General features: G+C 43.7%; 1 protein-coding gene across 1 annotated transcript in view; it reads right to left on the bottom strand.

Moving 5' to 3' along the window:
• Nucleotides 1-5,812: 5,812 nt before the first annotated feature.
• Nucleotides 5,813-13,318, bottom strand: part of PRDM4 (PR domain containing 4) — a 24,197-nt gene continuing 16,691 nt past the window's right edge. The window contains exons 7-11 of the mRNA XM_005861649.2: nt 12,253-12,338; nt 11,533-11,660; nt 10,583-10,897; nt 8,814-8,982; nt 5,813-7,469 (exon numbers count right to left, since the gene is read on the bottom strand). Of these exons, the coding sequence (XP_005861711.2) occupies nt 7,205-7,469; nt 8,814-8,982; nt 10,583-10,897; nt 11,533-11,660; nt 12,253-12,338 (963 nt within the window). The 3' untranslated portion in view covers nt 5,813-7,204. The remainder of the gene's footprint in view (nt 7,470-8,813; nt 8,983-10,582; nt 10,898-11,532; nt 11,661-12,252; nt 12,339-13,318) is intronic.

Below are 13,318 nucleotides of genomic sequence, written 5' to 3'. Positions count from 1 at the left end.
ATGACAGAATCTCCTCAAGCTAAAGGCTTGAAATGGAGTCCAGGCTGTAGGAATGACTCCCAATCCTATACCACAGAAGTAAGCTTGCAATGTACAGCTGCTGCTGCCGCTGCTATGATCAGGAAGCTACCTGCCGCATCAGAAAACACGAGCCACAGCCATCAGCTCCAAAATGACATCACCCTTGGTGAGATCCAAGCCTGCATAATAAATAGAAGCCCCAGGCCCTGTTTGTCTCCCCACATAACTCATTTCTGAATCAAACTCTCACCCAGGGACACCAGATCAGAGGAACGTTGGTTTTGTTTGGAATCTTAGCTCTAAAGGAGCCTGAGAAGTGGTTTTTAACTTTCCAGACTCTACAGCACAGGAAAGCATGATTAAAAGGGATTGGCAATCTCGAGTAGCTTCTTTGTATAACTCCTGTTAATATATACGTATAGACAACATGACTAGACAACAGGCTTTTTCACTTCACAAGATGTCTTAGAGATATTTCCATGTAACATAAATTACCTTGTCCTTTTTGACAGCATTGTATTATTTAATATAGATGTGCCATAATTCACCATTTTCTTCTGGAGGATACAGGTTTTTTCCATCTTCAGTGTTAAAATCACATCCTTACCACACCTGCAAGAAAGGAGTAACACCCCCCCCCTTTTTTTTTTAAATATGTGTATGCTTCTGGACTTCAAATTAGATTCCCTGGTCACAAGCCATTGTTTTTCTTTATGTGTGTCCCTACCCCACCCCCTTAAAATCGAACGTCTTTTTCCAAAGACAATATATGCTCAATGAATGGATCATCCTGCTTTTCCCTTGCCACGAAACACTATTTGCATTTTGGGAATTTCAGATGCTAAGGAGCCTGGTACACTCTCTTTCAGTTACTGCATTATCTGGTTCAGGCATCTTGAAAAAGTCCCTAACAGAATATTATGTCATCTCACACTTTTGAATAATTCTTTTTTCATAGACAAGTGCCAGTTGTCCAATTAAAAACAAGGGCCCCCACAAAAGGGTTTTCTGCTTATAAAAGTGCATTTCACAACCTCAGTGCAAATGTGCAACTACTATGGGTAGCAGTGTGGTGCACCTGAAATGAGGTGTCAGAATAGCAGCATGTAGATTAGCATGGAAGAGAACGCTGGAGGAGAAATACATACATTTTAACAAGTACTCCAAGGCAGCAAATCACTGAACACGAAAGGGAGGAAATCTCAAATTTTTGAACCTAATTTCAACATCTATAAAAAGAGGGTAAAACTGAACACGAAAGGGAGGAAATCTCAAATTTTTGAACTTAATTTCAACATCTATAAAAAGTGGGTAAAACCTACTATTATAGACTTGGTAGGTCTAAATAAATGTTAAACTAAAATACATTAGTGCTGTTACAGATAAAAATGTCACACATGCCCTTAGCTAACAAGGCTTAGACCAAGGGTGGGCAAACTTTTTGACTCGAGGGCCACAATGGGTTCTTAAACTGGACCGGAGGGCCAGAACAAAAGCATGGATGGAGTGTTTGTGTGAACTAATATAAATTCAAAGTAAACATCATTACATAAAAGGGTACGATCTTTTTTTTTTTTTGGTTTTAGTTGTTTTTTTTTTAGTTTGCCCACGGCTGGCTTAGACCATGTTAGCTAAGAAGGGCAGGAAGTTTTCTATTAACCAATGGTAGATCATTCAAGAAGCAAACTTGCCCTGGCTGGTTTGGTTCAGTGGATAGAACGTCAGCCTGCAGACTAAAGGGTCCCAGGTTCAATTTCGATCAAAGGCACATGCCCAGGTTGCTCTTGGTGAGCCCAGGGTTTGGGGTGCAAATAATAAGAGGTCACCAGAGTTCTTGCCCTCAGAATGGAGCCAAAGACAGAACAGAACAGAATTGACTTCACAGGGAAGAGGGGTAGCTGGAAACACCGAACTCCATGTTTCCCCAAAGCCCATGGCACCCCAAGGAAAGGCATCGTGGGCAGGGGGCCAGGCTGGGATGTCCCAGCGGCTGTGGTAAAGGCCTCGGACTTCATCCTACCAGCAGTGGACGCTCTCCCGGTGCGGACACCTGGATGAACTCCTGACTCTACTGACCCTCCACTTCCTGGTCGGTTGTATCCGATGCTCTCTGGGTCAGTGGCTGCCAGCGTCTGGTGGTGGTGACGTCACCTGACAGCGTGCTGCTCTCACAGCTGTACCAGAGGAACATGCAATATTCCTGATCTGTTGCTAGTTGTCCCAAACTCTCACCAGAACTAATGGTGGGAGAGGAGTAACTTCTTGTCTGGAACGCCCAGCAAACAGCTTATGGCTCTATCCAGGCAGGGCCAGGCCCGGGAAGGGAAATGGTCCAGTGGTTGGAGGGGGAGGGCTGGGAGCAGCCCACAGTTGTCTGCCGCCTTCTTTCCCCCCCCTCCCCCGCTCCATCCTTGACTGAGACAAAGGCAGCTCCTCCACAGCAGTGCTTTGTGCTCACACCACAGCAAAGGGCTCCTTGTATCCGCCACCCTGTTGCCCAGGAGCCATTTACTGACGGGCGTGTGCACTGAGCACCTTGTGCACATAGTCCAGCCCTGCACGAGGTGCAACAAGAGGGAACAAGACTCATCCCCAAGCCTCGAAATGTTTCCAGTCTAGTGGCCATCATCGCACGCGGTGACAAGGGCCAGGAGGGGGTTCTTAGGCCAGTGCAGTGACTGGAGCCAGAAGGAATGTTGGCCTGCAGTGAGGATGGAGAAAAGCGGGCAGGTCACCAGGCAAGATGGGCATGACCTGACTGGCTCTGGATGGGGTTGGAGGCGGGCGTTGAGTCTGAGGAGGAACCCAGAGGACCTCCAGGAGACTGCTGGCAAGGATGGAGGATGGTCTCACCACAGGACCCAGCGTGGCAGCAGTAAGAGTGGAGGGAAGCCCTGGCTGGTTTGGCTCAGTGGATAGAGCGTCGGCCTGAAGACTAAAGGGTCCCAGGTTCGATTCCAGTCAAGGGCATGTACCTTGGTTGCGGGCACATCCCCAGTAGGGGGGTGTGCAGGAAGCAGCTGATCAATGTTTCTAACTATCCCTCTCCCTTCCTCTGTAAAAAATCAATAAAATATTAAAAAGAATCTCAAATTATATTTATACTAGAGGCCTGGTGCATGAAAATTCGTGCATGGGGGGGTGGGGTGTCTCTCAGCCCAGCCTGCCCTCTCACAGTCCGGGAGCCCTCGGGGGATGTCCTACTGACGGCTTAAGCCCGCTCCCCATTGGATAAAGGCAGCTCCTCCACAGCAGTGCTCTGTGCTCACACCACACCAAATCCCATCACCCCGCTGCTGCTGCCACTACTGGCTGCAGCAGCTGCGAGACCTGAGCCCCGCCCTCGCAGCGGCTGGGGCTCACGGTTGCCTGAGCCCATGGCCTTTGTGATCCCACAGCTGCCATGAGCCCTGGGCCTCACAGCCGCTGTGGCTGTCTGGATGGACTTCCAGATGGACACCCGGAAGACATCTGCCCTAATTAGCATATTACCCTTCTATTAATACAGATTTTAAAAAGGTAAATATCAAAAAAAAGAGTGAAGACAGCCCTGCCATTTTTTGCTCAGTGGTTAGAGCATCAGCCCACGGACCAAAGGGTCAAGGGTTTGATTCTGTTGCAGGTTCACTCTCTCTCTCTCTCTCTCTCTCCTCTCCCTCTCCCTCTCTTTCTCTGAAATCAATAAAATAAAAAAAATAATAAAAGTAAACTTTCCCAAAGCCAGTATCTTTCTCTTTAAGTGATTTTTGCTCAATTCTGGCCATAATGGAGCTTGATTTTAATCCTATCCCAAAGCTCATCTCCAGCCTGTGCCTCAGAAAATCTGTAGCAGCACAAAAGGTGTGTGTTGGGGGGAGGAGGGGGGGTAGGTACAGCAGAGCAGAAAACAAAGACCAAGGCATGCTTTCCATGAGCTCCCTAGACCACGTATATAAATAAATATGTTGTCTAAAGGGAATAGATTTTCTGTGTGATCTTTAAAAGACTTGTAGCCCTGGTGAGATCCCAATTTTAGCCAAGCCACTTTTAAAGAATCAATAAAGCTTGGTGGGGTAGGCACAGGCTGCCATTCCTAGCTGTGCAACTGAGTGCCAATTACAGAATTGTCTCACAATTCCAGAGGCCAGAGAACCGAGAAGATCAAAGTGTCAGCAGAGCAGAGCTGTTTCTTCCGAGCCATCTCTTCTCGGCTTGTCGATAGCAATCTTCTCCGTGTCTTCACCTGGTCTCCCCTCTGTGCTTGTCTGCAAACTTCCTTAGTAGGACACCAGTTATTGGATTAAGGCATGTCCTAAGAAACTCATCTCTACCTTAATCACTTCTCTGAAGACCTTATCTACAAATATGGTCACGTTCTCAGGAACTGGGGGTTGAACTTCAAAATATGAAGGGGGAGAGGGACCATCTAACCCATAACAGGCAGTAACCACTTGTATACCTGAAGATATGTCATTTTTGAGTGACTAAGATGTAGCTGGGTGATCAGATACTGTAAGTTGACACTGATGATGGGCTGACAGTTAAACGTGTTAACGAGGAAGTGTGTGAACAAGTCAACAGGTTGGAACGGCTGAAGGAGACTAGTTCCTGCCACCCCTTTGCCCTCTGATGTGTCGAGGACCTCAGCTCAGCACACCTACAAGGTTATCAGCAGCTCCCCTTCAAGGAAGGAAGCAACGCACACACGCACTGACCTACAAGAACAGCAAACTAGTTTCTAGGCTTTGGCCTTGAAAACTCAAATTATGCTCAGTTTAACTTTGTATGAATAAAATCTAGGGCTTCTTGGGCCATCTATAGCCATGTATTTTAGGATAGAAACCTGTGCTAACCTAAAACTGGACTAATGTTTACTGTACATCAACACTGTGAAGGCCCTTTACGCATGTTAACTAACTTAACATCAAACAGTATTATCAAACGGGAAACCTTATTCTCTACTTGCAATAAACAGAGGCATGGAGAGGTCACATAACTTGGCTAAGGTTACAGACCATCATGCAGCCAAGCCCAGGTTGGAGAATGTTCAGTCAGCTCTAGCGCTCTCATATCCTGCTTCTCGACATGACCATGTCCCCGACACAGCAGCAGAGGCGGCCACCTGCAACAGGCGGAGAAGCCTCAGAGCAAAATCTTGTCAAAGGCCAGTTACTAATGTATTCATCTCATGAGAAGAACTTTGAATGTACATTTTAAGTCTAAGAGGTAAAAAATGAAAGACGACGGTAAATAAGCAGTAAAAGTTACGTTCTCACTTAAAACTGTTTCCCTCTATTGTTTTTGTTTGTTTTTACATTAGGCTTAACCATCTTGGGCAGCATTTCAACCAGCATTAGGCAGTGAAGGAATTTAACCAGCATGAGCTACTGAGATAAAGGGAGAAAGGAAGCTTATAGTTCCAGCACCCATGGTTTCCTGGGAACACGGGTGGCCTGCCTTTGGCAAAAGGCTGAACTTGGAGCTGCTCCAGTTGCACTAGAGTTGACCTGCCCTGATGGAGGCACCCCTACATACCAACACCTCACCCTCCTCCCTCACTGTAGATTAACCACAGCTCTGCAAGGAGGCAGCAGAGTAAAGGCACTACGTTAGGGAGCAGCTGGATACAAGCTGGAAACACAGGCAGCAGTTTAAGCAGTTATGCAGACACACATTTCAACACGATCCCTAAGCCACCGTACTTACGAAATCCTCTCTCCATTTCTAACCTTTAAAAAACTCAAGTTATACCTGATTTTCTCCCAAAGGCTCATTCTTCTTCTTCCCCAAAATGAGGTAAGAAAATCCTGTATTTTTTAAAAAGTTTTTATTTTAATCCTTACTAGAGGAATACAGATTTGAATGCAATACATTCATTCTATAAATACATTAGCAGCAAAACCTTCCCACCAGAGTCCTTGCTACTCCAACCCAGAGGATGTGCCTCAGTGCAGGAGAGCGTGTTCTATCAACCGTCAACTTAAGGATGTCTGCTTTTTGCTGAAAGCATGTGAAACCAGGGGAAAGACCAGACGATGGAAGAACTAAGCCGGGACCCTGAAAACACACCCACATGGGTGTGTTTCTGCCTTCCAAATCCTTTGGTATTCACCGTGTTTAACCAGTGAAGTTCTTCACCAGAAAACTGGGCAGGTCTAGCCTTGCAAATGCCCCAATGTATTTGGAGTCATTTGTCTTTGAGTTGGCAACAGTTTAATGATGTCTTGATCCTTTTCAGAGGGTAAACCAGATATAAAGGATCATTCCCTCCTTCCTTCCTTGGGCCGAGGTGCCCCTTTGCCCGCTGAGTCTACGTGTGCTTATGGCTGGGAGTTAATCCAGCAGGCATTACTTAGCTCTACACCTCCAGGTCCCCTTTGGCCAGGGGCTGGGCGCTTTACTGAGACAGAGATAGGTCTAAACCTACACAGATATCTACAGAACAATAACCAGGTGCCTGACCCATAAAAACTAGTTTCTTGGGCAGTGGCCCTGGCATCTCTCCTTTTCTTCTCTCCATCATGGCCTACTGCATGGCTGCTCCTTTCTTATCTGCCCTCCAGGCACCTGCTGAAACTTTGGGAAGCAAGATCTACTCTAAATTCCCAAGTAGAGATTAAGGCGGGTGGGGCTTTAAACTTGTGAGCTGCAAAGGAGCTTACAAGTTTTCAGCTTACTGCTGTATTCGTCTGTTCTGGGACAAATACGTCACAATAGTCCATATGAAATACAACACCAGAACCACAATCAGCAATTGGGATGACTATGAGGCAGGGATCAAGTTTAGAGTACTATGAAATCCTAGTTCTGGGAAGAAAAGTGAACAATGAAATAATTTAAAATAAATCTTACTTGTTTGGGCAGAAGGCAGCTTTGACAAGGGCATAAATATGACCAGATTATCATGTAAATACAGACCTCAAAAGTTGACTTTCCTTCCCACACATCACTTAAAAATAGGACACATGCTCTCTTTTCCCAACCTGTTTTAGTGTTTGCATTAGGCTATTCCCCGTAAGTGCTTTATCCATTCCCAGTCTGTTTTGACTGTTTGCTGGAAGGAAAATCAGAAACCTTTTCATATAAAAACCATTGTAGTGAATAACCGGTTATGTTTTTCCCTTTGCGTTTTCCATCCAAAACATTTGGCATCTCCTTTATTTATGTGCCGGCAGCGACTCATCTGCTGAATACACAGCACTGTTCACCGACAGTCTTCTGTCCCCACAGTGTCTGCCAGCTCTTCCTCCTCTGAGTCATCCTCTTCTTCCTCCTCTTGTGCTGAAGAACTGGAGGTGGGCCCTTTGCAGGTTTTCAGGTGACGGGTGAGATGGTATTTGGTTAAATAAGCTTTTGTACATTTTTCACAGACATAATCCCGCTTTCCTTCATGTGAATTGAGATGTTTCTTTAAATGATTTGTTCTCAAGAACGGCTTGTCACACTTGGGACACTTGATCTGGCGTTCTCTAAGAGGAACACAAGAAAAACATTTGGTTGGATTACAAGTGACAACTGAGGCCCACACTTATCCTTCACCACCACAGGCCCTTGTCAGAGCAGCTCTGCCCGTCTAGAATCAGACATTCTATATGAGATGTAGCACACAGACAAGTCCTAAATCATCTGTATCGTTTAAACAGCATAGACTGACTTTGCCTATTTTGGCATCCTATGTAAATGTGATCACTCTGGATGTATCTTTTTTGTCTGCTTCTTGCACTCAATATGATATTTGTGAAATTCATTCAAGTGGCTGCAGGTATCAGTAGTCTGTTCCTTTACACTGCGGTAAACTACTTACAAATACACAACTTACCTTTTGTTAAAGTATTTTGGTGGTTCCAGTATTTATCATCACAGGCAAGATTGCTACCAACATTTCTATACCTGTATGTTGGCTTGCACATATACATACTCAGGAGCAGTGTAGCTGGATCAAAACATATGCACATCTTCAACTCTACTAGATGAAGCTAAACCGTTTTTACAATTTCGTTTTATCTACATACATGTCCATCAACAACCATTTCAGAGTTCCTGTGGCCTACATTCTCACCAACAAGTGGAGACTCAAATTTGAAAATGTTTAAATGTTTGCCAATTGGCCAGTCCTTAGCTGTATCTCAATATGGTGTCAATGGTAACCCCTACAACAAAAATTTACCCAGCTCAAAATGTCAGTGCCAAGGTTTGAGAGCTGAAAAGAACCATAGAGATTATACAGACCAGGAATTTTTAAACTTTTTTGAGCAGCGGAAAGCCCAGTATGTGAAACAGATAAAGGGGGTTACAATCCTTGAAGGAGCGGTAAGGTGCAGTGGGAGGCTCTGAAGCCTAGCCACTCTTAGCGTTTCTACTGCCTTCTCCCTCCCAGCAGGAGGATCTTGTGAAGCCACAGAATGTGGAAAACTAAGCCCTGGCCTTTATGGAGCTTACGTCCTAGTGGAGGAGTTACACCATAAACAAATAAAAATATATAGCATGATAGCAGGTAGTAATGAGTACTGTGAAAAAAATGAAGCCAGGTAAATGGAATCCTATTTTAGGTAAGACGGTCACGGAGGGCCATTCCTAGATGACATTTGATCAGAGACCTGAAGGAAGTGAGGGAGGAAGACGGGCAGAAGCAGGAAGGTCAGCTTCTGCTGAGGGCCCTCTTCCTGGCTTGTCCTCACAGAGTGGACAGAGTGAGCCCACTCTAGTCTCTCTTCCTCTTAGAAGGACACTAATTCGATCAATGGTGGGTCCCACCTCATGACCTCACATAAATCTCATTACCCAAGGAGCACCCAGGCTGTGGAGTAACTTACTGTGTGTGGATGAGCACATGCTGCTTGAGGTCCTGCCTCCGCATAAACAACTTGTCACAGTAATCACACTTGAGATTCTTCTCGCCCGTATGGATCACCATGTGCGACTCCAGGTGAGCCTTCTGGGTGAAAGACTTGTCACACAAAGTACACCTGTAGTTCTTCTGACCTGCACATTAACCCAAAGGATCACATTGTGACTGAAACCACCACCAGCCTCTCAAGATGAACAGACCCCGTGTGAGTGTGTGGCAGAGGCAGGAGTAAACAGAACTGTCTGGTAGTTGGAACTTCACTTTCTAGGGTCATCTTCCTAGAACCACCCAGAGCCACTGAATTTACATTCATCAACTAGTGCCAGTGAAGCTAATAAATCTGACCTCCATCTGGGACTGCTTAAATGTATACATATTTTTAATGTTTATAGCAGACATGCTATAAAATATGAAAAAAAAAATCACATCATCCTAGGTAAGCAGGAAGGTCAGCTTCTGCTGAGGGCCCTCTTCCTGGCTTGTCTACCCAGTCTATAGGTAAATATATTTTAACAACCTATATGTATAGTTCTCTCTCACTTTTTTTAAAAAATATATTTTATTGATTTTTTACAGAGAGGAAGGGAGAGGGATAGAGAGTTAGAAACATCGATGAGAGAGAAACATCGATCAGCTGCCTCCTGCACACCTCCTACTGGGGATGTGCCCACAACCAAGGTACATGCCCTTGACGGGAATCGAACCTGGGACCCTTCAGTCCACAGGCTGATGCTCTATCCTCTGAGCCAAACCAGCTAGGGCTCTCTTTTTTTAAACATATCATATGACTTCATAAACCAGGGATGGAATAAAATTCTTCTAAGAATGCAGAAATCAGATTACACTAGGTCAGGGGTTGGCAAACCTTTCTCAAACTAGTCAGTATTTTAAGTCTTGTGGGCTATGCAGTCTCTGTGACTACGCAGTCTTTTTTTTTTTTTTTTTAATATATTTTATTGATTTTTTACAGAGAGGAAGGGAGAGAGATAGAGAGTTAGAAACATCGATGAGAGAGAAACATCGATCAGACGCCTCCTGCACATCTCCCACTGGGGATGTGCCCGCAACCCAGGTACATGCCCTTGACCGGAATTGAACCTGGGACCCTTCAGTCTGCAGGCCGACGCTCTATCCACTGAGCCAAACTGGTTTCGGCAACTACGCAGTCTTAATGCAAAAAGATGAGGAAGAATTTTACGGTCAAAGATTTGGAGAACAAATGACCCAGCCAAAAAAAATGAAAACCTCATCAGTTATTTTATAGTATGTATGAAAAATGTTAAGTGTTCAATGAAAGCAGTTGGTTTGCATGGAGTTTAGAAAATAGAAACTCAAAAAACAAAGTTTTAACAATGTTTACTGAGCAATATTCAAAGGAGAAACGCTGGCTCCGGCTAGTGACCCAGACTGAGCTCTAAGAGGCTCAGGCTATTTTCACAGAATTTCTTTTACTTTAAGTTCAAACAAATGAATCAACTTTCTGATTATTAACTGCATTTTCCCAGTCTGGGCGCCTAGAAAGTGGAGCATCTTAACTGCTGGAAGAAACTCCCTCTGAGGAATGAGTTTGCCACAAAGATTTACCATCCAATGAAGTCCTGCTGCCTGCCAGCGGGATTCCTTCTCTAACACCTTACCTCAACTCTACCTGCAAGACTACCTCCCTGCAAAGCCTTTAGTACTGCAATTTCTAACTGTTGCAAAATTCCACACTGGTGGTCCAACACAACTTACCTGTATGTATCTTGAGGTGGGTCCGCAGGTTGCTGGGATCACTAAAAGCCTTGCTACAGAAATCACACTTGTGGGGCTTCATACCTATGTGACCCATAAAGTGGACATGAAGTTTGGAAGGAGAGATAAAAGCTTGGGGGCACATTGAGCACTTCCACTTCCTTTCTTTGCTGTGGCCGGGCCTGTGGCTGCTGCTGTGGCCCTGGCCAGGAAGATGGCTATGGATGTGGCTGGTCAGGTGGGCTTTGAATTCTGTATAGGAATTGCACTCCTTGCCACAGTTACAGAGGTGCACATCTGGATGTTCAGGAACACCTTGAAAAAAAATTAATATCTCCTGATACTTCCATTTTAAAGCGTATTCTTGATATTAATAATTTTTGCTTACAATTTTTCCCTTTTACCCAAATGTCCATCTTGCTACTACCTATAAAAGTAAAATGTCTTATTCAATGCTCTATTCCCAGCCTCTCAAACAGTGCCAGAAACACAGGAAGCACTTAATAAATACTGCACTATAAGGTATATTTCCTAGGGAAAAAAAGTAAGATTCTGTAGCACACACAAACTCAGACATCACTTGTCATCATGTATCATCATGACACAGTGCAAAGAAAAGCCCAGGAAGGCTAAATCACTCAAGGAGTTCTGCCGTCCTTTATGAACTTCAGTTGCAATGGTACTGGCTCAATTTTCAGCCTGGGGAACTTCAAATTCCCCAAATCAAAGTGCTAACACAGAAGTTCATTTCATATGAACACTGCTGGTCAATAACACTCAGTTTGTGAAGAACCTCAGAGAGTTTAACCTTTTAACAGAGAGGTAATAGTCTGCTTTTATATACACAAAGGTTAGCTGATGTGTTTCAGCGGATATTTAAACCTTTACTTTTGGTCCTTGGTGTTCTTACGACGCTAGATTCATAACAAACAAGTCGTACATTAACTTACCAATCTGCTGAGCATAATCCCGGCTGTAATAAAAGAGCAGTTCGTTTTCAGGAGGAATATCTTGTGAAGTGTAGAAATAAATTTTTCCATCATGGGGATAAGCCACCAAATTCTGCTCTTCCCGGTTCCTAAATTACATTTAATAGATCAAGCATATTATTTTTGAAATATGTACTAAACACATCATATCCCTAGAGCAAAATCTTCTATGAAAACTTAGATATAATTTTTCTGGGTCACTTTTCTAATTCCCTATCCTATCTAGTGTGAGGGATGTGTGCAGAAACAGAATTCTTACTTCAGTACATCAGTTTATTGCCCTTTACAGTTAGAAACACTACAGTCTGTTACTGAAAGCAAATAAATTAATCTTTACATAAACAATATGACAAAGACACAGAGATAGATAGCTGAACAAGAATTAACCACAACTAACAGTCAATATACAGAGAAGGTACCCACTGGAAAATCTAATGGTAACAGTATCATTCCTTATTGCACTGGTAACTTGAGTAAACTGTTCATTAAAAGGATAGTTTGTGTTTTCAATTTATAATTACCACTAGTCAACAACTTCTGGAGCGAAGAAGGGGAAAGCCTTAGCCTTAAAGTATGTGCAGACATCAGTGTAATTTGCATTTTCCAGCTCCGCATTTTACACAAAGCTTCCTATTGAAAACCATCTGAATCATAATTCCTCTCACCCAAAACTACTCTTACCTGGCTTTGCGCACAAACATCATCCAATTACATTCATTTTCGTCAGTTGTAACAATGCAAAATTCTAGGACACCGTTGTGGTATATCTGCCAAGAGAAGACAAATATACACGTCAAATGAACTGACAAACGATACAAAATGCTACTGAATTAAGGCCATCTCACTTAGTTTGCAGCTTTCCCAGTCTATGTGAAAAATACATAGTTGCCTTCTCACATGCCTGTCATTTCACCAGTCCCCCTATTTCTAGCAACCAAATAAAGACCATCAGAGACCTACAGTTGGTGTTCAGTGTACAGAATGGCAGTGTTCTTGATTATTCACATTTTGGCTTGACTGGAAAAGATACACACACAAAAATCAGACAGTCTACTTGTTTTCATCACCTGCCACATGGCACAGAACAGCTGAATGGACATTAAGGTCAGAGAACCATCTCTTCTCATTCTTCTCCAATGGACCTAGCATTCTTCTATGTTCCCTTTTGGATACCAAAATTAAAGTCCCCAATGCCAGTGGTACCTTACTTTCCAACTGTCCCAGGACTCACTTTCCCCTCACTTCAATTTTACAGCATCATTTCCAATCAACTAGGATTCAATATAAACTGTTACAGGATATGTTGTTAAAACCTGTGCTTTCAGTCCTCCCTTTGGAAAACTAGAGAAGCAACCTTACCTTCTAATTCTAGAACCGTTTCCCAGGCTAAATATTTGAGGAGTGTTTTAGTTTATTATAAAGTAAGACTTTCATCATATAAACAAAGCTCATAGCCTCAGCTGTCACAAGTAATTTAAAAGGAGAATCATTTGATTATCTAACAAAATGGAGACTAAAACAGTTTACCGTCTATATTCAATAGCTGGTGTTTTGCTATGTAATATACAGAACTTGGCTACCAAGAACAGAAAGGATGGAATCTACACTAATAAAAGAGAAACATGGTAATTAGCGTACGACCGCTACCCTTCCCTGGGGATTATCAGCAATCCTTATACTTAACTGCCAGTCAAGATGGCGGCTAATTTGCATACTGCAGGCAGGATGGGACAGCGCTATTCTGCCT

The sequence above is a fragment of the Myotis brandtii genome, unplaced genomic scaffold, assembly GCF_000412655.1.
Source record: "Myotis brandtii unplaced genomic scaffold, ASM41265v1 scaffold155, whole genome shotgun sequence".
Taxonomy (NCBI): domain Eukaryota; kingdom Metazoa; phylum Chordata; class Mammalia; order Chiroptera; family Vespertilionidae; genus Myotis; species Myotis brandtii.
Note: the sequence above shows the minus strand (reverse complement) of the source record. Positions and strands in the feature narration are given on the sequence as shown.